Source organism: Lepidochelys kempii, chromosome 3 (genome assembly GCF_965140265.1).
Source record: "Lepidochelys kempii isolate rLepKem1 chromosome 3, rLepKem1.hap2, whole genome shotgun sequence".
In the NCBI taxonomy this organism is placed as follows: domain Eukaryota; kingdom Metazoa; phylum Chordata; order Testudines; family Cheloniidae; genus Lepidochelys; species Lepidochelys kempii.
The window spans coordinates 141,383,493-141,409,872 of NC_133258.1; the positions used below are offsets into that span (position 1 = coordinate 141,383,493).

The 26,380-nt window shown below is 41.9% G+C and overlaps 1 protein-coding gene across 9 annotated transcripts in view; it reads right to left on the reverse strand.

Moving 5' to 3' along the window:
- SMYD3 (SET and MYND domain containing 3) overlaps positions 1 to 26,380 on the reverse strand; it is a 658,192-nt gene that overhangs the window by 110,360 nt on the left and 521,452 nt on the right. For all 9 annotated transcript variants that reach the window (XM_073338294.1, XM_073338292.1, XM_073338291.1 and 6 more), the window contains 2 exons: positions 5,583 to 5,650; positions 3,061 to 3,163 (listed from right to left, as the gene is read on the reverse strand). In XM_073338294.1, coding sequence (XP_073194395.1) covers positions 3,061 to 3,163; positions 5,583 to 5,650 — 171 coding nt within the window. The remainder of the gene's footprint in view (positions 1 to 3,060; positions 3,164 to 5,582; positions 5,651 to 26,380) is intronic.

Here is a 26,380-nt window from a genome sequence, read left to right on the forward strand (position 1 = left end):
CCAAGTGTAAATGATATGCATTTGATATATTCATACCAAATATCACTTTATCATTTATATCCATTTTTTCCACTAACATACATGAATGCATAATTAACTGGCATGTAACTCAATCCACTATTTTTGGGTTAAATGAAGGGTTACCTGTATTACCACAAACCCTCAATGTTAGTTGCTTTTTCTCTATCCCACAACATCTGCCCTCTTCAGGCCAGATTTTTAAAAGAACTCAGCTCCTATTTAGGCATCAAAACAAGCACAGAACATAAGAACGCCATCCTGGGTCAGACCGATGGCCCATCTAGCCCAGTATCCTGTCTTCCAATAGTGGCCAATGTCAGATGCGTCAAAGGGAATGAGCAAAACAGGACATTTATCAAGTGATCCATCCCCTGTTGTCCAGTCCCAGCATCTGGCAGTAAGAGGCTTCGGGGTGGGGTTGCATATCTGATCATCTTGGCTAATAGTCATTGATGGACCTATCCTGCATAAATTTATCCAATTATTTTTTGAACCAAGTTATAGTTTTGGCCTTTACAACATCCCTGGCAACAAGTTTCACAGGTTGACTGTGCGTTGTATGAAGAAATGCTTCCTTTTGTTTCAGACCTCATGACAATTAATTTCATTGGGTGACCCATAGTTCTAGTGTTATGTGACAGGTTCGATAACGCTTCCTTATTGACTTTCTCCACACCACTCATGATTTCATAGACCTCTATCAGATCCCCCCTTAGTCGTCTCTTTGCCATGCTGAACAGTCCCAAGGTTTTTATTCTCTCCTCATCTGGCAGCTGTTCCATACCCTAATCATTTGTGTTACTCTTCTCTGTACCTTTTCCATTTCTAAAGTATCTTTTTTGAGACGGGGTGACCAGAACTGCAGGCAGTAATCAAGCTGTGGGTATACCATGGATTTATATACTGGCATTATGATATTTGGGATTATATTTTCCAATATGCATTACTTTGCAATTATCAACATGGAATTTCATCTGCCATTTTGTTGCCCAGTCACCCAGTTTTGTGAGATTTCATTGTAACTTTTCGCACTCTGCTTTGAACTTAACTATCTTGAGCAATTTTATATCATCTGAAACTTTGACACCTCACTGTTTACCCATTTTTCCAGATCATTTATGAATATGTTGAACAGCACTGGTCCTAGTAAAGACCCCTGGGGAACACTACTATTTACCTCTCTCCATTCTGAAAAAACCTTTTTCCTATCTTTTAACCAGTTCCTGATCCATGAGAGGACTTTCCCTCTTATTCCATGACTGCTTAGTTTGCTTCAGAGACTTCAGTGAGGGACCTTGTCAAAGGTTTTCTGAAAGTCCAAGTACACTATATCCACTGGATCAGCCTCTAATTGCCAGGATTGCCTCTGGATCAAGAAACTGAAAATAGCTCAACATATTGAGCTGATCTATTTTGAAAATCTAGCCTTTATTTCAATGCCTAAATGGGAGCTGAGAGTTTTTGAATATTTGCTCCCACATGTGAAAGTTGCATTCATTTTTAAGGTCCTGCGGCTGCCAAAGTCACTGCAAATTACATCTGTTTTCTGAGCAGCTTACAACCAGTGACTAATAAACACCATACTTATCTCACCACTGATTTTCAGCCAGAGGCTTCCATGAGTGATGCATTCACTTCCAAATTTAGACTTGGTGTGTCACAGCTTCTTAGGTCAAAGTCATAGTAGCGTTAGTGCACTGGTCTTACAAATCAGGAAATCAGAATTCTATTCATGTTCTCGTATTAGGCCCATCATTGTGCTATACTGAGTGACGTTCATGTTTGGTGAAATTCAACTGGAAAAAAATCCAAGCATGGAGAAAAATGAAGTAGCTTCAGAGTTTAGGATCTGTTCTTGGATACTGTGGAGACCTCGTTAAAGTTTATTCCACTCTTTTTTGTAATAAATAACTCACTTCAGTAAATTGGTAAGAAGGGCATGTAGTTAAAAAAAAAAAAAAAGGAAGAAAAATAAGTATATACATTTCTGGCCTGAATAAGAATTTTAGGCAGAGTGAAGTTTGCAGTTGATAACTGCAGAAAAACACACTGAATCCTGAGAGAGTGTTCCTGGCAAAAAAAGTATGTACTGCAAAGATGTTTTCCTTGATTTTCCTAAAGAATCTTATTATTATGGCTATGAAGGATTTTCACCCTTTACTTATCTCCATTGCATCGTTGTTTAGAGGTAGATGATTTTAAAAAAACAAAAAAATAGCATTAAGACGATAGAACATCAGATATTGCAAAGTTGTAAATGTCGAATCTATATGCCCTTCAGATCCCCAAAGACTGAGACACATAAATGCATTGGATTGAAGATAGGCCCTAGTTCTACAAAGACTTACACTGGTAAGTATTGTGATCTTAGAGGGGCTACTCGTGTACTTAAAGTTATGCACATGTATCAGTCTTTGCAAGATAATGGCCCTACTCAGCAAATTCAACACCAAGTCGGTGTGATATTTGTTTACCTGGAAATATTTCAGCCATCACAACTGATTTTAAAAGTAGTACAAATGGCAACTAAAAAACAAGTTGAGAATTCCTCACATCAGAACACATAAATCACTTTGAACGGGATTTCTCCAAGTCATTTTTAATGAAACTGACAAGCAAACAAATCCTGTCTTGCTACTTTCACTGCCAACGAAAGGTTTACTGCTACAGTGTGGTGGCAGCCTGACAAACTCTTATTGTTGTGATGACTTAGTGAGCGTTGCAATCGTCCCAGAAATATCATGCATTTCCATCAGGGTAAAGGCGTTCAAATACAAACAAAATTAAGTGCCTAAAGGAGGAATGGAGGAACAAGAATTTATCAAGGCTGCCTGTGATTTATGAGATGTAATGATTATGGGGCCCAGCCAGTGTGAAGAGATGATTCTATTTATCATCTTCTCTTTGATAGCTATGTGATAGAAACTAGCATCAATATATCAACAAAATATTAAACTGGTGACCCTGCAGTCTGGCATTTATTTAGGGAGATGTCACTGCTGCAGGTGTCAGTGATGGAAGGGAGGACAAGTTAATTACCTCTTCACCAATCTGGATCTCCCGGACTGACCGAAGTAGAAGCTGGCGTCCCTCAAAAACGATCACACAGTTTGGGTCACAGCTGTGGTTCAGGAGAGACATGCTGGGGTGGGAGGGGGGAGAGAGAGAAAAACAGAGAACATTAGAAAGAAGGATCCTCCACTGCCAGTACCTCCTGAATTATTTAACATGAGCTCACTGAGTTACATCTAATGCACCAGGCAATCAGTTTATCAAACAAGGAAAATCCCTGGTAATCAAGTGTGGTCGGTTAGGTGAAGAAAATGAAGGTTTAGAAGATTTATATTCATTAATAACAGGAGCCCCGCCTTGATCATTCTCCTTGACCTGCACATTTGCTCATTCCTCCTTCTCACTGTTCTGCATGGAAAGGGCGGGGGGGGGGGGAGAAGGGGGCTGCTGCCTCCCTGTGAGGGCTCTGTGTGAGGGAGAGGGGTGGGCCAGGGCAGAGTATATAGGCTGGAGACAAGGGAATGTGCTTCATTCCCATTGGTCCCCCCACCAGAATTCAGGGTAGAAATGAAATACATCCTAGAACTGTATATTTCTGTAGGTGGTACTGAAGGCATCAGGGATCCAACATCTCCCTTCGGATACTCTGGCCTCCAGAGGATCCATAGGATTTGTGGGGCGGCACTGCAGCCTGCTCCATGGTATGTGGGAATGGGGAGTAGTACACACATGCACAAACACATATGCCCTTCCATAGAACAATTTGGGAGGAAACTCTGAGGGGAGCCTCACTGAAATCTTCTCTCCTTAGTCCCCTCTATCAGAGGAGATGGTTTACAGTAATTTGTCTCTCTATATGTTTCGTATTTCCATGTGACGATGTCTTAGCACTGAGTGTGACCCTACCAGGCAGCCCTCAATTGCATAGCACCCAGGACAGAAGCTTGCCCTGTCATGGTGATGAACCCTTCATAAAAGAATTCCAGTATCGTCAGGGTGGAATCGGATTTTGGCTCACATCCGTTGTCCCCGTACTAACAAGTAAATTTAACCCAGCACCTTTGTGTAACAAAATGTGGCTCTCTGCCCCCTTCTAGCAGTTAGACTGTGTACAGAGGTTTGTGCTACTGCCTTTGAGGTAATGGGTCCGGCCTGTTAGCTCAAGCAATATATGCTCATGATTTTAGATCCACAAAGGCTGTAGTTCAATCCCGGTAGAAAATTCTACTAGGATGGTTCTTATACTGAGTATCTCTCGGATAACTTGCTTTTTGATTGCTAACGGGGGATATCTACCACTTAGCCACAAACCACCACTCTGCCAGTGTCCACCTTTGACTAATAGCCTTCAGGCAGACATTACCCAGGGACCACGGAGGCCTGGATACTGAGAGAAGGTATGGGACCAGAGGAAATGGGATGTGATCTCTCCTGGAAAAAAGCTGACGCACTGAGTGCCAGATCCTGCACAGTCACTAGTTATTAAAAACACCTCTTTTCCCATTGTCTTAATATTCTGGAGGACATGAGAATGAGAGGGAGCGCATAAAATACATTCAGCAGATCTCCAATCCCGCTAACAAAGGAGGAGACACCAGGAGGGAGGAGCAGCTGTGTGACGTGGAACCCTTTAGAGACAGCCCCTCCAAAGCTGTACGTGAAAAGGAGCAAGGAGAGATTGGCCACCTGCAGGGCTCCTTTCTTCCTTTATCATACTCAGCTGATTCAGTGTTGATGAGAGTGACCTTTCTGTCACCCAAAATGGAAGCTGTTCTGGTAAACCAAGTGGAAGGCTTTGCCAAGGGCTGCACTGAACCATTTCTGGACCCAGTCCTGCACTGAACCATACAGAAGCCCCTATGAATCTTGAGGAGGTCAAAGAAACCTATCTATGCCCTGGGCAAGGGAGATTTCATCTGACCATCAGCCCCTGTGCACGAAGGAGATAGCTGGCAACAGGAGGACAGAACACCAGCATCTGAGATTTGTACCTTATCCATTTCTAACGTATCTTTTCTGAGATGAGCGATCAGAACCGCATGCAGTATCAAGGTGTGGGCATACCAAAGTGTCATTATAATATTTTCTTGATTATTCTTAATTTTCATATCTAAAATCCTATATTCTCTTTCAATGTGACAAAAAGGAAAGTGGTGGGCTGCAAAAACCCTATTCTTTCAAGGAACTATTTAACCAAGCTTCTTGGTACTTTCTTAAGAAGCCCGAGTCTCATGTTTTAGTGGCAGTATTTATCCTTACCACTGCCAGGAAGAGATTAGGGTCTCCATGAGAACAAGAATTCAGGTATAAAAAGCTGTCCTATCTAAATTATGTTAAAACTCTGCAATTAGGAGTTTAAAAATATTTTTAAACTCAATAATGTTTTTCATGTTCTTGTAATTTATTTGCATTTCCTAATTTCTTATTTAGCTATGGTACCTGCTACTTCAGTGACCCCTCTAACTAGCTAGAAATAAAAAACAATAAAATAAAAAATAAAAAGCCACACACAGAGTTTTTGCCTGTGAATGAAACAGTGTCCACAGTACCTGGGATACAGGCCAACACCAACATCCTGCATTTCTCCATTACTGATGGTGAAACAGTTACAGGTCACCTGTAAAAACAAGGGAAAAAATCCAGGATTACCAGTGTCATTTAGAAATGTCATAACTAAGTGAAAGAAACTTTCAAAATAAAATGTAAGGGCATTTTGGTAATTAGATTGCAGATATTCAAGCCCAACACTGATACTCTTTCATTTTAGAGCAATCACATCTGGGACACACTCCCCTGTAAAACTATAGTCAATTAAGACCAGAAATATTAGTATCCTGCAAAAATGTGAGGTTAAACACATGCAGAGGCCCTATTTTCCTGTCCGGGGGGCTGGGGGGGGCAGGAAATACATGAAGCCTGCAAAGCACAGCATATAGACAATATAGTGGGGAACAGTGGCTGTTGTGGCTATACAGAGTAGCTGTTTCAGATCAGATTTGCGCCAAACTGCCACAGTACAGTTTATGAAAAACAGTGGAGCCCCAAGAATGAACCAGAGCTTTGAGGTAAATAGCTACACTGACTGGGGAAATACGGCTTGTGCCTGTGTAAACACAGAGAGTGACTACCTGAAGGGTGATCTCTTGCATGGCATTTATTTTCATAATAAGTGGGGAAAGGAGGGATAACTCAAATGGTTACAAGCTACAAGACATCTTATATTAATTATTCTCACAGGAAAAGAGCAATATCTTCTTCCATTTTATATTGCATACCCAACTGTAGAGTGTGTTTTTCTCTTATACAGTTTTCAGGGCTGAAATGGATTTGGAACTGAGATGAGAAAAGAAATAATTGCTTGCAACTAGAGAAGGGCCCAAGCTAAAACCCTGGATCTGAACTTTGGTGGTGGTCAAAATCCAAACCGGGATCCAAATTTTGCAAATGGCCACTGTTATTACAATCTATTGACCCAAAAACTAGAATGCAAAAACGTGCTGCATTTTGAAGTATTCCAAACCAGGATCTGAATTCTGTGTTAGAGTCCATCTGACTTTATTTGGAATAAAGGAGGAGCAATACTTTGTAATTTTTGATTACATGTGGGGCATGTCATGTCATCAGTTACATACTAATAAATAGGGCCCTACCAAATTCACAGCTGAAAAACGTGTCATGGACCGTGAAATCTGGTCTCCTCCCATGAAATCTGGTCTGTTGCGTGCTTTTACCCTATATTATACATATCTCACAGGGGGGACCAGCGTTTCTCAAACTGGGGGTCCTGACCCAAAAGGGAGTTCAAGGTTATGTTAGGGCGGTCACGGTATTGCCACCCTTAGTTCTGCACTGCCTTCAGAGCTAGTCAGCCACAGAGAGGCAGCTGTTGGTCGGGCGCTTCGCTCTGAAGGCAGCGCCCCACCAGCAGCAGTGCAGAAGTCAGGGGTACCCTAATAATACCATACCCCGCCACCTTTACTTCCGTGCTGCTGCTGGAGGCGGTTCTGCCTTCAGAGCTGGGATCCTGGCCAGCAGCTGCCGCTCCCCAGCAGCAGCACAGAAGTAAGAGTAGCAGTACCGCAACCCCACCCCACCCAATTACCTTGCGACCCCCCCCCTCCCCACAACTCCTTTTGGGGTCAGGACCCCATCAATTACAACACTGGGAAATTTTAGATTTAGATAGCTGAAATCATGAAATTTATAACTTTAAAAATCCTATGACCGTGAACGGTTTCAGAGTAACAGCCGTGTTAGTCTGTATTCGCAAAAAGAAAAGGAGTACTTGTGGCACCTTAGAGACTAACCAATTTATTTGAGCATGAGCTTTCGTGAGCTACAGCTCACTTCATCGGATGCATGCCGTGGAAACTGTAGCAGACTTTATATATACACAGAGAATATGAAAAAATACCTCCTCCCACCCCACTGTCCAGCTGGTAATAGCTTATCTAAAGTGATCACCAGGTGGGCCATTTCCAGCACAAATCCAGGTTTTCTCACCCTCCACCCCCCCCACACAGATTCACTCTCCTGCTGGTGATAGCCCATCCAAAGTGACAACTCTTTACACAATGTGCATGATAATAAAGTTGGGCCATTTCCTGCACAAATCCAGGTTCTCTCACCCCCTCACCCCCCTCCCAAAAACCACACACACAAACTCACTATCCTGCTGGTAATAGCTCATCCAAAGTGACCATTCTCCCTACAATGTGCATAATTAAGGTGGGCCATTTCCAGCACAAATCCAGGTTTTCTCACATCCCCCCCACCCCCATACACACACAAACTCACTCTCCTGCTGGTAAAACCCCTTCAAAACTGACCACTCTCCAAGTTTAAATCCAAGTTAAACCAGAACATCTGGGGGGGGGGTAGGAAAAAACAAGAGGAAATGACCGTGAAGTTGACCAAAATGGACCGTGAATTTGGTCCCTTTTCTTTTCAAACATTTCTGTTTAACGGAACACGACTAGTTATAACAGACTATAAGGGTATGTCTACACACCAAAGAAAAACCCAAAGCTAGCCCCTGCCAGCAGATTCGGGCTCGCAGGGCTCAGGCTGCGGGGCTCTCTCATTGATGTGTAGACTGCCGGGCTTAGACTGATTCCCAGGCTTTAGGACCATGAGGGGGTGGGAGGGTCCCAGAACTTGGGCTGCAGCCCCAGCCCAGAATTCTAAACACCCCTGCAGCCCAAGCCGGGTTTTTTTTTTTTTTTTTGCTGTGTAGACATACCCTAACATAAACAAGAAAAATGTCTGAATCTTTTATTTTTAAGTTTGATTTTCCATTGGCATCATGAATTCTCTGCAGAGTGGTGAAAAGAGTTAGTGAGGAGATTTGGCAGGTGTGAGTTTTGAAAAATCACTGAGTTTTTTCATACAATATAATCGCCCTGTAATCATACCTAGTTTAAAGAAATACACTGAAACATAACATATTATATTTTACCTATGGAACTCACAAATTAATATTTGCCAGTGTGTTAACCATAAAGAGAAAAATAAAATTCTCCTTCAGAATTTTCTAATAAAATCTGATTTAAATGAACAAATATGCAGTAAGGTATGCATTTTAATGGTTTGATTAGTCTGTTATTTATGTAACCCATTCAAACATTCCTGATCACTTACAAAAACCATACATCTTAATTACTTCTCTCCTACTGATATTAGACATAGAATACCATACAACACTTCTGAATTAAGATTAGTGCTTGTTAAGTAGCAATTATATATCTTACAAAAATATTGTCTTGACTTCGGTATACAGTGAAAGAATAGATTGCCAAGTTTCTTCTCTGTACTGGATTATGCAATAAAATAAGTCATTCATAGTAGATCTAAATTCATCCCCTCTCTTCAGAAAATCTGCTATGGTATCTCACTCATTATTACCATGAAGTATTTACATTAACTATGTTGACTCCTGAACAGTGCAGATTTTGTCGAGAACTTTTACTGTTTCCCAATAAGTCTAGTTATTTTTGTAGTCTCGGGTGAAAAATGTTTACAGGAAAAATAACAAATTTTATTTTCCCCTCTTTTTGTAAACATGCACAAGTTGTGGATTTTCATTACAAAATGTGTTTTACCGAGGTGAAAAGAAGATATGCTCCTAGACTCAACCATTGTGAACATTGGGAAATTTAAGTCCTGATAAGAAACTTGGTAACTCCAAGACAATTGAAACACACTTTTTTCAGGGCAGTTAGTTATAAGAAGTAGTTACAAGAAGGAAGTTTAGCTATACTGTTCACTGAGAGGAAATATACTGTATATATTCATTCATAAGCCAAATATTTTTGGTAAAAAAGTGAGGCATCGAAGAGCGGGGGTCAGCTTATAAACAGGTCTACACCAAAATTTGATGATTTTAAACACTATTTTAAACACCCTGGCCAACACAGGATTAATGAGCAGGTGGCCCCACTCTGCCACATCAGTGAGAGAGATCTGATTTGGAGGGAGGAGCTTAAAAGAGAAAAGCACACCAGAGTTGGCAGCAGAGCTAAAGGTGCTGTAAGAAATGAAAGGATATAGACAGAAATTTCCTTGAGTGAACAAAAGGAGTACTAGTGGCACCTTAGAGACTAACCAATTTATTTGAGCATAAGCTTTCGTGAGCTACAGCTCACTTCATCGGGTACAGGCAATTCTCGGCTGCAGAATCCTTTCAGTGCTGTTTTAACCTATACCAGGGGCCACACTGGCCCATAGAGCAGCCCAGAATTTGGGAAGGGAAAAGGTAGCTTAACGCTACCTTCATGCCCCTCTCCTCAGCCTCTAGGCTACACCTTCTATGCTCTGCGATGAAGTGAGCTGTAGCTCACGAAAGCTTATGCTCAAATAAATTGGTTAGTCTCTAAGGTGCCACTAGTACTCCTTTTCTTTTTGCGAATACAGACTAACACGGCTGCTACTCTGAAACTTGAGTGAACAGGAATTCAAAAGCCTAGTACAGAACAATTTTAAAAAGAAATGACAAAAAATTTAGATCAACAAAAAAAGAGGAGGAGGATTTTTTTGAATTGTGTCCTAGAGTTGAGGATTATGATATACGTCACACTCCAGAAAGGAAAAATGAAGTGTTTTTGTTTCGAGTTCTTACAGAGTACGAGCCTGCACTGTTTCTCACAGCTCCCATTGGCCGGGAACGGTGAGCCACGGCCACTGGGACCTGCGGGCAGCCATGCAACTGTAAACAAACTGGCGGCCCGCCAGCAGATTACCCTGATGGGCTGTGTGTGGTCCGCGGGCCGTAGGTTGCCCACCGCTAATGAAGACCATCTAGTCAAGTCTGCTTCTCCATGAAACAGAAAAAAAGAAAAGTTGGTGGCAGATGGGAGAGAGGGCTGGCTAAAGGCAAGTGCCCCTCACCTAACTGTTCCCTGATGGCCCCTCCCTCAAGAAAGAGAGGACCCCGTCCTCATACATCTTTTGAGACTATTTCTCCATATCAGTCTGTGAGCTTAGTTAACTCAACAAAAGCCTCTTTGAAGGCAGAGGGATGAACCACATCCCTGGGAATATTCATTTGCTTTTCTTTTGTATTTGTTAGGAACCCTGGAAAGGGCAAGGCTCACTAGCTGTTCAGGGCTGAGGCTCTTACGATTGGATTGGTGTGTTGGAACATGCAGTGTTACAGGGTGGCTTGCCTCTTAAGGGCTGGAAGGCTGGAGCTAGTCAGTCCTGATTACAGAATAAGGCACACCTGGGTTGAATCAGGTAATTCCCTGTAAAGGGCAGCAGATGCCTCCAGTGAAGGGAGATGTTCAGGGAGATAAAATATTCCTAGGCATAAGCAGGCTCCAGCAGAGATTCCTGCAACTGAGACTCCAGGCAGGGAGGCGCTGGGAGTGGCCTGCTACAACAGGAAAGGTTCCAGGCAAGAAGGCCTGGGAGTAGCGTGATCAGAGACTGCTAGGAGTAAACAGGCTCCAGCAGAGAGTCCCGGGACATGGGACTGAGACAATAAGCAGGAAAGGCCTGGGAGTGACCTGACAAGAGGGTAAAAAATGGATTTTGATTTGGGACTTTGAGTTTTACTTTTGAGTTTGTTTTATCTGAATAAACTCAGACCCCAAGAAGGGATGTTGTGGATGGACAAAAGGAATGTGCGGAGTTTGTTTAAGCCCTTTGAGGGAGAAATTGTTAGCAGGGGACTGCAGGGACACTTCTGGCCACGACTGGGTGCACGGGAGGCAACTGACCCAGCTATGCCCAGACATCACCGACCAGAGGCTCAAGTGAGTGCCCTGAGGAAGGAACCCAGTGACAGTGGCCTTCAAGAGTTGCCCAATGTAGGGCAAGTTACAATTCTATCCTTTCCATCTCAGATAGTGATCTGGTCCCCATTACAATACGAGTGCCTCACCATATTTGATGTATTTACTGTCACAAAGCCCTGTCAGGTAGTGAAATACTATCCAAATACTAACTATCCCCATTTTACAGATGAGCAATTGAGGTCAGAGAGTAAATTACTTGCCCAAGCTTACATAGGAAGTCTATGGTAGAGCAGAGAATTGAACTCAGGTGTGCTGAGTCCTAGGCTAACACCTCAACCATTCGACCATCCTTCCTCTCTCTTTAAAAGGAGGAACAGAAAGCATAGACAACTGTGGAGAGATGCATGTATGAGTAGGCTACAGGTACAATTGTGACAATAAAAAGTTAACCTTTGCCAAGACATACCACTGTTATTTCCAGGTCTCAGTTTAGGGGGAAAAAACCTATGGTAATCTCACATGTGTGGTAACTGTTGGCAAATTCTCATTTAAGGATGATCAAGCATGTATTTTAATCTATAGTCTGCTGCTATTAATAGGTATCAAACAGGAAACCCAAATGACCCTCTTATGGTTGGTTGGTTGTTTTTGTCTTTTAGCCTGGTTACAAAGATTTTAAAAGTCTATGGAAAAACCTCTACATTAAAAACATTTAATATTAAACAAAACTTTAAGGGGATCCACAAATCAAAGGTAAATATCAGCACCTACCATTTAGAATTCTGCCTAAATATTCACTACAAGAGAAGATGGCAAAGACAAGGACTAGGCAAGTTTGTCATGCTTGTCTCTCTCAAGGAACAAAACCAAGAATGGATTTCATTACACAGCATTTGAAGAAAACCCCAGCTCACAAAAACTCCTCAGAATTTCCAGACTTTTGTAAAGCCTAGACAATAGCTCTACTTGGTAAATCTACATGCTGCTGCGGAAGCAGCACAGTTGAGCAGCCTGTTGAGAGAAGAAGCGAGGGAACAGTTACAGATCAACCCCTACCGTGGATAAAAACAACAAAGCAAACCCTCACTAATTACTACAGGAGACATGGTTTCTTGCGGCTTTCTTGATCACGCTGTTGAGAGTATGTGCGCACACACTAACGACTGTATTGGTTTTCAGCCTTTGTGGGGTTTTTTAGTTAGCCATGGTAATCCAAGGACAACACACATTACTCCATATGCAGTCCCTTTGAGTGAACATCAGGAGCTCTACCACTTCCAATTTAGACAGTGTAAGCCACTCAGGGGTTCTGGCTAACAAATCTTACATTTAGAGAACGGGTATAAAGAAAGTATGCATCAAATATAGGAGAAACTCCAAACTGCAGACAAAGTGAGAAAGCTTTTTCATCACACCATGAGACAGTGAAGTCAACTTCATTAGGGAGAAATTCAAAAGACATTTCTTCAGAGCGAAGAAAGCTTTCTCCCCTTAATTTCTCAATCACCAGTTAACCACATTGATTTCCACATAATGGTTATATGGCCTACACGTAAGCAGAGCTCAGACAACATGAAAACTAAAATGCAAACAAGATAGGCATGTGATATATTAGATTGTAACCTCTGCAGAGCAGGGACAGTCTCTTACTATGTGTTTGTACCATGGCTGGCGCTAGACGTCCTGATCATGAGAGGGTGTCTAATTGGCTTTTGCAACACAAATACATAATAATTATAACAGTAACTGTACTTAATCTTTTAAGTTTTCCTCTCTGAAGCCATAGGAGACAAAGGGTTGACTTCTTCATATATCAATTTCTTGCCTCAAAAAGAATCTTCTACTAACAGTTTCAAAGATGCACCTTGCAGAATGCTCTATAAGAAATTTTGTTCCTGGAATATTAGAAATCTATTGAAGAGCCAGGAAAATTATACATGACTTGACAACATATGGGAAAGTCTCTGTTGGATGGATTCAGAGGCCTCATTCCAGCGATATACTGAGCCAGATTCTGCTCTCGATTATTCTTTTGTAAATCTGGAGATACTCCACTGACGAATAGAGATTGTGCCCCAATTCTGATCTCACTTTTTCCAGTTTATATTCCAGATTTGCAGTGGTGTTAGGGAAACCAGACCACCCAAACCCTGATAGCAGAATTTAGCCCATGGTATTTTGGATGTCAGCTGTAATGAGATGTTCAAGAGTAGAAGAAAAAAATAAGTAAATGAATTCTAATTTGTTCTGGAGATCAGTTTAGAAACACGAGCAGAACTAAGTTCTGGTTGTGTTTCTACATGCTTCTTATAGGATCACAATGATATAGTCCTTAGGATATAGCTCCTCAAGGCTGGCAGGTGGGATGAGGTTAGTCTCTTCCTCTGGTGTACCAACGTCCCAGAATAGAGGTGGTCCCAATAGAAGGCGTAAATATGGATAAGTAAGAAGACGTCCACCAGGAAGAAATAGGTCTCTGATCACCTTGGGGTACAAGGAGAGTCCATTGGTGGAGCTGGCAAAGCCAGAGCTTCCCTGGGCACCATGGTGGTTGGAAGAGAGCACCAGGAACTGCTTATTTGAGCACCATCGGAGCCAATGTCAGAACTGTCAGACCCATACCCTTGCGCATCTCCTTCTCCTGTCAAGAAGATTTACTCAGGCCTAAGCCCTTAGCATCCATGCATGTGGTCAGGGAGGGAGCCTTTCTCCTTGGAGCCATTTTACATGAAGACTTATGTCTATGAGAATGCCCTTTGCTCTCATGTGAAGCCTTCTCTTGAGGCTTAACAGTTTTAGCCTCCATTCCCAAGCTTGTGCTCGGAGGGGTACTACTCACTGGGAGAGACTGATTACGGGGCGGCCCCTGGCCTGGATCTGATTGGGGCTTCATCGCCTTCCCCATGAGACATTTTCTGAGTTTCAGTTCTCTACCCTCACAAGTTCTGGTGGGAAAAGAGCAGCAGATGTCGCACTTGGCAGAAATATGAGCCTGACCCAGGCAGTAAAGGCAATGTTGATATTCATTGCTCACCCAAAAGAAGCGAGGGCAGAAAACAGTTTTTGAACCCTGGGACCCTGGGCATAATCCCAGACTTCTCAGTGAGAAGGGGAAAGGAGTCCCTGGGTGGGGAAGAAAATGGGGAAAAACTCCTATCTAACTATACTGTGACAACTACTAAAATTAACTATATACAATATATTACAGCAATAATGCAGTCAATAAAGGAGCTGAGGACACTGAAGATTCTAACTCAGACCATGCGGCAGTAAGACGGAACTGGAGAGTCATCAGCCTGTACCACATTTTATGTCCTTGGTTTGGAGCTCAAGGAGAACTATGCCACATGTGCGGACGAATGGTCATGGCTTGCAAAAAATTCCAGACTCAGGCACATGGTATGCATGCATATCCACAGGTGGAACACACACAGGGACCATCACTCAAAGAAGACTATTTAGACAAGAACCCAAATTTCAAAGCCGTAATTACTAAAACAAATATTCTGTCTGCTATGGGCATTCTAGTAAAATATAAACTGTTTGCCTTTAGCATGTGCAAGATGTGGTTAAGAATCAGAGAAGTGCAAAATTAAGAAATACAGATGTGCAACAGTAGTACATATTGGAGATGGAATTAAGTTTTTTTTAAAGTTCTGCAGAACTTCCACAATAAGGAAATTTGGGGGAAAAAATGATGCAAGCTATTTTCCACAAAAATGCTCCCCCAGCTGCAACCCACAGGCCTCCTGCTAGCTTGGATGAAATTCTAGCTCTTGCCATCCCCCAGGAAAAGATTTTTCTTTTCAAATGAGAATTCAAAGTTAGTTCTCTCTCTGAAGGAGAGTGATCACTTTAGATAAGCTATTACCAACAGGAGAGTGGAGTGGGGTGGAGGGGAGAAAACCTGGATTTGTGCTGGAAATGGCCCACCTTGATTATCATACACATTGTAAGGAGAGTGATCACTTTAGATAAGCTAAAAGAAAAGGAGTACTTGTGGCACCTTAGAGACTAACCAATTTATTTGAGCATAAGCTTTCAGTGAGCTGTAGCTCACGAAAGGTTATGCTCAAATAAATTGGTTAGTCTCTAAGGTGCCACAAGTACTCCTTTTCTTTTTGCGAATACAGACTAACACGGCTGTTACTCTGAAATCTTTAGATAAGCTATTACCAGCAGGAGAGTGGGGTGGGGTGCGGGGGAGAAAACCTGGATTTGTGCTGGAAATGGCCCACCTTGATTATCATACACATTGTAAGGAGAGTGATCACTTTAGATAAGCTATTACCAGCAGGAGAGTGGGGTGGGGGGGAGAGAAAACCTTTTGTGGTGATAAACACCCATTTTTTTTATGGTCTGTGTATATAAAAACATCTTCTGTATTTTCCACAGTATGCATCCGATGAAGTGAGCTGTAGCACACGAAAGCTTATGCTCAAATAAATTGGTTAGTCTCTACGGTGCCACAAGTACTCCTTTTCTTTTTGCGAATACAGACTAACACGGCTGTTACTGTGAAATCTGATCTCTGAAATAGCTAAACTTGATTTAGGCAGCCACAAGGCACCCACCTAGCCAAAAATAAATTGATTGTGCAGTTGATCAGGTTAAATTTCACAGTCATTCAGTAATATTTAATTGCCTTTTTGCTTTTGTCTGTCTTTAGTTTTTTTTAAATAAAGACCAGCATCTATCTGTTCTGTATTGCAGTACAAAAAATTTTGAAGGAAAAGGGTTAATTGTGATAAACAACGCTTTTCTTTTGTCTGCATTATTTTTACAGTTTTGGTCATAGTTCTTCTTATTAAAGGCTCAGGTTAAGTAAAGGACTTAAGCACCTACTTAACTTTAAGCACCTGCTTAAACAATGTTGTTTCAGTTTTTGGAAAATAAAAAAACGTTTTCCATTTTTGATTTTGGGGATTTGTCCCTTCTCTCTCTTTCTTTTTTACTCTCTACCCTTCCACTCTCAGGCTCTTTCCACTGGAAAAAAGGAGGGAAAGTTGAGAAAGTTGGGGAGGGACACTTTTCACACTCTTTTACTGTTTTCCTATTGGAAAAAAAATGGAAAACAGTAAGTGGGAGGGGAGGGGAGTTCGCAAATCTAAAACCTCAAAATAGAAAAACAATATTTTTCAGTTTCTAAAAACTGAAATGAATATTATAAGTTGAAATTTTCATTTAGAAATGTGATTTGAAAATGAAATCAAACAACAATTTTCATTTTTATTTGTTTAGGAATTTCTTGTAAAAAACAAAAAAATTTCCACCAAAAAACTACAAATGGGGATTTTCCCCGCACAAAGTTTTCCACAAGAAAGAGCTTGGTTTTCCAACCAGCTCTTGTCTCAAGTTACTACTTAGTTATCCCCTAGCACATGGATGGCCAGAGAGTTTTAGAACTAAGCATGATATCACCTTCCTTCTTAATAAAGTGATAGAATGAATAGAGAGAACTGTAGGTGCCAGCATGTGATGTTCCATCTAGACTTGAGTATACTAGGACCCATGAAGACCACAGGCTGCATTAAAGGTGAGGCTAGCTGTAATTTGCTCCTTTCTATATAAATTAGGAATGCTATGACCACTGGAATACTGGCAGATTACAAATGCGGATCTTGTGTACAAAATTCAGGTACCTGAACCCTAAAATTATACTGAAACCATAGTTGTTTTTCATAAAGAAACACTGTGGCACAATCATTTCCCCTACATCCCTTTCCCCCAACCCATCTCCACATATAATTTGGCTATTGCCACTTTTTTTAAAAAAAGACAATCATTGTTCATTTTATTGGTTCTTTAAAGCAAAAAATAAACAAATGCTGTGCAACCTATTTGTACACTGCTTCCTTTTTTGCATGTTCCTTTATTACTTCCCCACAGTGCAAGTTACCTACCATTCAAATTGGACTATATCCTCTAATATATTGTGTATTAGTTCCTAACCTCAGTGGGTCTGATTCATCCCTGATTTAACTCTATCAACACCAGTGGAGTTAAACAGGGAATGAAATTGGTCCAATTTTTTTCCCCTAAGAATCCCTTATTGGAACCCTTTACAAAATAATAAATTGGTTATATATAGCTGGGAAAAAAATGGTGTACAAGTCTGCTAATTGGCACATCGGATACCAACCAGAAGCAGGTCATTTTAATTATGCACAAAACAATATATTTAAATTGTACAAGCTGCTCATAAAACAGTGATGAGGAATTTCATAAATAAAGCTGCTCTCATCCTAAACTGTTACACACTGATTTCCATATGCCTGCAAAATTCCTTTGAGCCCACCCCAATTCCTTTTTTCAGAGGGCTTAGAATAAGGTCAGCAAATATGAAGATTGACACTGTACCATATATTCCCAGACGTTTTGTTATAGAATTCTATAACCAGTGCAATAGATTGGCTTCTAAAGCCAGACAGTAGTCATCAAATCCATAAGAGCAGGTGGTAATTAGAAGTTTAATAGGAGGAGGGAAAGATGTGAAACAAGAGAGCCTGGTATGTACGTAATCACACAATACTCAAATATGCAAATGATTGATCTAAATAGGGATCTTTCAAAAAGTGTATTAGCGCACAAAATCCAGGCCAGAGATGGTTAAATCCAGACCACAGTTCTAGAACCTAGTTTCATTCACTCTGATAAAAAAAGGAAAATTGATAGAGGTCTGGCTCTGCCTTCTAGTATTGCTGGATAAACTTAGCCTTATTAGGAACTGGCAAGATCACTAATGCAAGAAACATTTGTCAAGTTCCTTTTCCTTATGAGGGTAGATTAGAGCAGATGTGTGCAAGGTAAGTAGCAAACACAAGGTAAACAACACATTAAAATCAATAGTAATGCTGAGGCCTGCTTTTCAGAGGCTTTCAACCCACAACACTCAGCGAAATTAACTGGAGCTGTGCACATCAACTCCCAAATATTTCCAGCCAGTAACTTTGGTATTTTTTCCACAACTCAGTACTTCTTGGGCTATCTCAAACTTTGGGCTGGTCAAGCAACAGTTTAAACAAAAGTCATTGCTGGAATTCCACAACACTGGACATGTTTAGTCTCAAAGCAATACATATCCAGTTAGTTGGTGTGAGGTACAGCTACAGCTTTCTTTCCTACTGGTGCCGCCAGTATTTTTATCCTTTCATAATCCAGTTCTGTCATTCTTGGACAATCTGATTTGATGATTAGATAGAGAGACAATCAATGGAGCCTCTCAGTGCCAAAAACATCACCCCCTTTCACTGAACAAAAATCCAAAATAACTTCTTCCCACTCTGCTATATTGGAGCCAGTTGTGTATTTGAGGGTAGTGCAGAGCCTTCCCACCCCATTTATAAATCTGGGAGGGATTTTGCCTCAGGGGGCTTTAGGATGGTGCAGCATGCTCCTTTGGGATTGCCTGGTTAACTCATCGAGCAGGTGCGAAGGGGTGCCATGGCCCAACTTCCTACACACCGTTTGGGGTAGTTTGTGCCCCCCAGAAGCACTAGGAGAAAGCAGCCCCTGTGCTCCCCTGATGGTATTGATTGTGAATGGCCCTTTTGTGGAATTAAAGGGGACAAAGGCTCCTTGCACCCTTCCCTTCTTCCTTCCATGAACTCATGGAAGAACAAAGTACAATCAGGCCTGGTGACTTACTGTTAAATGTGCCTCCTTCCCTGATGCAGGATGAATTCTAACATCCAATTACACTGTCCCTAATTTGTTTTCATATTTGTGTAGAAACTAGGGATGTAAACATTGTTTAAAAAGTTAACCATTTAAACTATTAAAATTATATCGTTTAACCAGTTAACCAATTAAAGGGATTGGGGGCTGGGGCTGGGGCCGCTCCGGCCGGCCAGCCTGGGGCTGGGGTCAGCCGGCTGGCGCTGCTCTGGCCGGCCCGGGGATGGGGGTTAACGGTTAGGATGGGTTAATGGTAAGACTAATGCTTACACTTTAACCATTTAATATTTTATACTCCTAATAGAAATGTTATTTTTAATTCTCCATTGCACCAGTATTTTGGTTTATTAATGTTTCAGATCACTAATATGCTAATAATAATATCGCTAATATCGGTTCATAATACAATATTGTGAAGACTGGTCTGTCTCGTAGCCATATTCTGTGTCATCAGTTAAGGAAAACCACTAGAAAGATAACTATGAGCCATATTTCCCCATAGGAATAGGGGCCACAGAGTGAAGAAAATGTATTGACTTACTACACAACCAGCCTCACATGCTAAAGCCTTCTACTTGGTATGATGCCAAATCATGGGACAACAATAAAAATACAAAATAGCTTCATGCCGGAGAGCCTCTACAGGCACAAATAGGGTTGTGGAATGTGGAAATGTGGGAGGACTCTGGGAAAATCCAAACTACTTTGTGCAATACACTGTTAACCAAACAAAGCCTATTACAGAATATGCACTGTAAGTTATTGCTGCACTGGGCAACGGTTATCCACTATTGGCAGAAATCTGCCTTTAGGGGTACAATTATATAATCATTTCACTGATTCCTAAGAATACAGGGAAATCTGAAAATGGCAGGCCAGATCCTCAAGTAGTGTAAACTGGTGTAGCGCCATTCCATTGACTTTAGCTAAGAAGAGAGCTTTTTCAGGCCCCAACCGCCTGACATGCATGCCACACAGACATGCATACATCCAGGCCTCATCAGCTGATACAAATTGATGTTGTAACATTAAAGTCAATGGAATAGTGCTACCCCAATTTACGCTACCTGAGGATCTGGCCCACCATTTCTAGATCGCCCTGTATGTGGTGGAGTATAGCTCTTCCCCAACAAGTTTTCTGATTTTGCCTCTCTTCAATGCCTGGTTTTTTGTTATGCCCATGGCTGATTGTTCCAATAACAACACTCAGAGAGGTGCTATTATTTAAATTGCACTGCCCATTTTTGCAGTAACATTTTCAAGCTCTATGCTTTATACATACTGTGACGGGGTGTACTCACCCCACACTGGACAGGAAGGGGTTAACACTTCCTTGGTAGCTGAGGAAACCATGCCCCCACAGCCCTACTGGGCATGCTCCAGGTGCAGTGGCTGTATAAAGGCAGGCTGCCCAGTTCAGTTGGTGCTGACTGCTGGAAGCCCAAAGTGCTGAGGCCCCAACCAACGCCCAGGCGCTCACTGATACCCAGGAGGCGTCGGAGACGCTGGGAACAGCCCCATCCGAGCAATTCAAAGATGCCCCAACTACTGCCACCAGAATCGCGGTAGGAAGTAGCCTGGGGGGGACTAGCCATAGTCCTGGACATAGGCAGCATGTTGTGGTTGGATCCCCGCTGACCTCAGTGGCGGAACCCTCTGACACTACTAGGGCCCTGGGCTGGGACCCCCTACCCTAGGCTGCCACCCTCCCCCTGGGGGTGGCCCACTACCCTGTGAATCAGGGATGCCTCATTGACTCTGGCCACTAGGCCTGCAGCTCAGGGACTCCTCATTGACTCTGGCCACCAGGCCTGGGTACCCAGCAAACCAGGGAACCACTGCTGACTGTGGCCACTAGGCCTCGAGACACTGCGAATCAGAGACCCCCTATAGACTCAAGCCGCTAGGCCTTGACCCCACGAACCAGAGATTTGCCACTGACTCTGACCAGTAGGCCTTATTGCCCTGTCATGTAGGATAATCTTATCAGTGTAAGTTCATCAGGCAACCTACCCCAAAGAAACAGGCGCTAGAGGGATGGGGTGTACTCACCCCTCACTGGACGGGGACCCCCCACCCCGTCACACACACATTTATTGAAAAGGGAAATGCATGGACCTTCATTAAAACGTTACTACCCCTAAGCTAGATTGCCACCTCCTGATGAAAAATCGGTGTGAGGGGGTCAGATGGAAGCTAGGTGTGTCTCCTTATGGAGTTACAGTGTTCTGAAAGTTTTATTTTATCAAGTGTCTACCTAATCATTCCATTTGGGGGTGGGTGGCAGAGGATCACCTGCCAATGTAAGGAGGTGGAGCAAGGGGTTAGGAAACCAAACATTCAAGGAGTCCACTAGAGGCCCAGGCTGTCCCCAAGACGGTGCTCAGCTGACAGGGCTTCCTCCGCTGGCTGTTGCTCCTGGAATCCCTCCCTAAAAAGGGGTCTATTTTATAGTGCTGAGGGATCCCCTGGAAAAAAACAGCCTGACATTTTTGAGAGGGTTCATTACTGGTATCCAGGGGGTGTTTGCACCTAGCACATCCACTTCCCCATAAACCGAGCAGGAGTGGATGTGCAGTGGAGAGAGCTCTCACTTGCCATATGGACAGGAAGGGGCATCAACACAGAAAAGAAGGCCTTCTATGTGTGTATCCAAGTGGGACAATCCAGCCTCCTGTACTTCCATTTAACAGAGACTGGTCCCCAATGTGGCTCAAATCCTGAAAACCCAATTTAGACAAAACTCTCACTGAAGTCACTGGGAAAATTCACTGAGTAAGGACTTAGGATCTGGCCATCTAGTTGTTCAGCTGAGAAAGCAAAAGAAGGAGTTGAGCAGAATGAAGTGGGTATACCTTTAGCTTTGGCCATATCCAGTCACAGTCATGTCCAAAGGAAATAGTGAAAAGGATCCTGTCTATAGAATTTTGAGAGGAGAGGAAAGAGAAAAGATGGGCCGATCAGATACAGTACAGGAATTTACTGGAGATAATAAGAAGTAAAAGTGGAGATGTGCAATAACTTTGAGTTAAACATAATATATTTTATAGTCAAAAGAAATAACAGAATTCTTACTCATCTGCCTAACCTTTTAGATTAACATCAGCTCATAAAGTTAAAAATGGATATTGCAAATAATAAATAATAAAAATAAAGAACTTCCACCACCCACATAACTACATTATTAGATCTTTCCCCCTCTAGGAAAGAAAGCATACTTCATTTGTGACGGGCGTCTACCAGATGTCTTGGAAACATTACCAAAAGAAGGCAGAGTTAGACAAACACTCTGTTAAGCTCACAATTCAAATGTTTGTGGGTAGCCGACCAAAGTTCAGAGACCTGTACATAATCACTGCCTACAGGAAACAGTCTAGTTAAAGAAAGAATTTCTCTCCCCATTTCCCCTACCCTTACCCTTGCAGAAAGAAATGTCCTCAGATGCAACATTTTGGAGTTGAACAGAACTACCCCTGCTTTATAAGAAAAATTAAACTCATTACCTCACCTCCATGAATACAGACTGCCAACTTTCAGAAATCTGATTTTAGCAACTGGTAAATGAGATCTTTTTAAATAAAAGACATAACCTTAAAAAATATGATCTATTTTCTTGTTAGTTCTTCCTGTTACGACTCCATAAATACTAAGTACCCTTGTCCATTAAGACATCTAGGGCTTGATTTTCCTCTTCCTTACACAGGTATTAATTAGCAGTAACTTCATTGAAGTCACATAAGTTACAATGGCATAACACAGATGTTAAGTGAGGAGATAGTAAGCTGATCATCAACAAAAGTACGGATGATATTTTTTCAAAATTCTGAAAGTGGAATACTTCAGCTCCCTGTATTTACCCCTGTGTCTGTTTCAGACAGAACAAAACCTTGCTTTTAAGTACCCCCACATTCGGGATGTTGGAAGTCTGGACCTGAATACTGCATCTCAAGCTCATGTCTAAGTGCTAGCAGTAAAAAACAAAATAAAACAATAACAACCCAACGTAAGTGGTATGAATGTCATTGGCTACAGTTTAGTAACCTGACAATCAACTTGGAATTTGGGCCAAGATTTTAAAAAGTGACAAGTGATTCTTATTGTTTCAATTTTTTGGTGCCCAACTTGAGAGACCTTAAAAAGGTCCGATTTGCAGAGGGTGAGTACTCAGCACTTTTTGAAAATCAGACCCTTTTAAGATGTTTGAAGTTGGAAACCCACAAACTAAGGCATTCAAAATCCCTAGTCCAATATTGCTAATTTATGGTTTTATCATGAGTCTCATTATTTTAAGGGTTCTCACTATACTCTGATTTTCTGCCTGAAAACTTACCAAGTTCTGCCTCTATCCACAATGGTCCCAATCTCCTTTTACTGTCAGTAGGACTGAATCCACAAGCTGCCATCAACAAGATGGTTGCCATACCCCTTTAACTGCTGCAGGGGAAAGTCAGGGTGCCCCAGAAAAGATGGCCACCACGTCTATTTGTTTCCAACTGGGCTGAAGTCCTACTGCTCTCAGGGAAGATGGTACTTCCTTAGTCACTACATGAAGGCCAGGCAAGAATGTGGAGGGGCCAAAATGAGACTGTGGGAGAAGGAAGGAGTGGGGCTGTGTTAGGAAATAGGATGCAAAACTATGAAAAATATGGGGAAGGTGAGGAGCAGGAGGCAGACTGAGGGGGATAAAAGAGGTTGTGTAATCACACACAAATTAGGGGCTGATGGCTTCCCTCTAAAGATGAAAAAAATCAGAAGACAGGCGAATACCAACGTGATTGATTATTTTTAATAACATCTCGTGATGCTTAAACCAATCATGTCTTTTTTTGCAGATCTGATTCATGATTTTTGGATAGCAGGGGTTGACAATACTGCTGTTTGCTTTTGAAAAACTTGGCTTTGGCCACACTTATGTAGAGATGATATTATTTACTTTAAACAGACAAGATGTCTGTGCTAGCTTTTCAAAATTAAAATGCCTTTTGATTCACTGCATTCCTCTTTCTCCCTGCGCACCAGTTTTCATTGATGTACAGAATACTTCATTTCACTGTCAGCAAATCTTTATCTACCATTCCCGACGACCTTGACTTAAGGCCTTATTTCATCCTGAACAAATCTGATCTTTGCAGATACCCTAGGCAAGCAATCCAGCCAGACTAATAGCATCAGGGAATAGAAAACACAAATGCTGCCTTAAGCAGCCTACATTTTTGTCTTTGTGAACAGGTAAGAGTCAATGAGGACAAGAAAGTACACACTACTGTTTGGTCACAACAGTAAAGATGTTGGCTCTAGCTCAAGGGAAGAAGACCATGCTCCTAGCAGGAGGAAGGAGTGTCAGCACCTGGAACAGAGCAGTGCTGCAAGCAGGGACTGGGGTAGCTAGAGAGACCTAGAGGTGAGACCCTGAGGTAAGGGCAGAAGAGGGTGCTGGAGCCACATGGGAAGCTGCCCCAGGGACAATTGACTGCAATTGCCACTGGGGGAGTGGCCGGACAGAGAATGCAGGTCCCCAGGAAGGGGGGGAATACAGAGTGTGACACAGATGGAGGGCAGTGTCAATGAAGAGGACTCCGCAGTCCTGAGAATGGCCTGGGTCCTGGAACAAAAGTGACGGCCGCAAGGCACCATCGGAAGAGGGCACCCTGGCGAGTAGAGCCAATTCTCATCACAGCCAGCAGGACGCACCAGGGTGGTAAGTCCCACCCCATCATAGTGTCCTTAAGCAGCCATCATCATCTAAACTAAACTATTGGATCTGACTCTGAGCTCTAGAGATTCAATTATACCACTGAGTAATTGAACCTGAGGTCCCTATTTCACTGCATAGGCTGCAGCTGTACTCTATATTCTTAAACTTTCCATTTATTTTTTTAACAGTGTATAGTCACAACGGTAGCAGAGCATCAAGGTGGTTTATGGAACTATTAGCACTTGTTTTATCATTTGAATCAATTATTTGATTGACATACGATTTTTTAAAGCAATAATCTTGCCCTCTTTTTAAACAGAAATTAATTGTTCAGGTCTCTCTCCCTGAATTTCATTGTCCATTCTCCAGTAGAAAACTCCTGTTTTTAAACATATGGTTACATAGAAAACTATAAGGTCAAGAGCAGTAGGGCATGAAAACTATAAAGTGAGTTAAATGCAGGTGAACAAATAAAAATACGAAGAGTAAAACTACAGAGGAGAACTTATTTTAAAAACAAATTCAAATAGGCACATTACTTTTTAATGGGCTTCTGATTTACAGGTTGTTTTGGGGAAGGGTTTGGTAGGAGAGGGTTTGGCTAATACAGCAAAACCCATAAACAAGTCAAACATTGTAAAATTCCCACATAATATTTTCCACAAGTGGTGCGATATGTGGATCACCCTAAAACACTCCTGTGAAAAACAAATAGAATTTGTTCTAAAACTAGTTATCAACATAACTTCTTAATATTGTAATTGGAGGTAAGGAGCAATCCTCCTCTACAAACTGCAAGTCACTCATAAAACGCTGTTAAAACAGAATGAAAGTCAGTGGAAGTTTTGCCTCAGTAAGGACTGCTGAACTGGACCCAATCCTGTGAAGTGTTGAGCAAATCACTATTGACTTCAGGGAGTGCTCAGTATCTATCAAAATCTGGGTCCTACTAGATAAAGTCTGCTTTATAGAGCCTGGGCTGTTGTGAAAATGTAAACCACGGAGGGAAAATAATTGACCTTACAATGAACTCTGCAGGAGTGGAGGGATGTATTTACACTGAGCTCACTGTAGGATCAGGGCCTGTCCAAATCAGGAGAATGTACTCTTAACTGTAGGATGCAAAGTATCAGTCAGTTGCATGAATGAATTCCTGAATAAATACCAACCCTTTTCTTCTGTTTTATAAAGATTACTTTAAAAACACCACAAGCTTTTTTTTGTCACACCACCAAGTCGTCCTTCTCTCAGCATCCTATTACCTATAGGAGAATTTACTACCTCTCCGAGTTGGCTATCTCTAAAAGGTAGTATTTTGATGTCATTTACCACAAAAGCTTTTAAGATTCTAAGCAAATGCCAAGGTTCCATAGGAACACTCAGTTGTACCAAAACTACTTTTCAGTCTACACAATCCATTAAAACCCTACAAAAACCCACCCAAGACATTAATAAAAAGAAACCATCCCTGTTCTAACAGAGCTATAATTTGTTTCTATATGAGGTGATACGTATTTAATCCCAGTTACTCAGAAAACTCCACCAGGGTGGCCTACAGATCATTCAAAGTTAAAAAGTAAGGTCTGTGCTCAACAGAAAAGCAGATTCTGTCTCAAAACTCTCCACAACCTAGGAGGTCCGAAATCTGAGTAACTTGGAAATAAAGCTTTCCTCCATGCTCTTGTAACAGTTTGAGACATGAGGCCGTGGTTCTGCAGACACTTACACACCTGTTTAG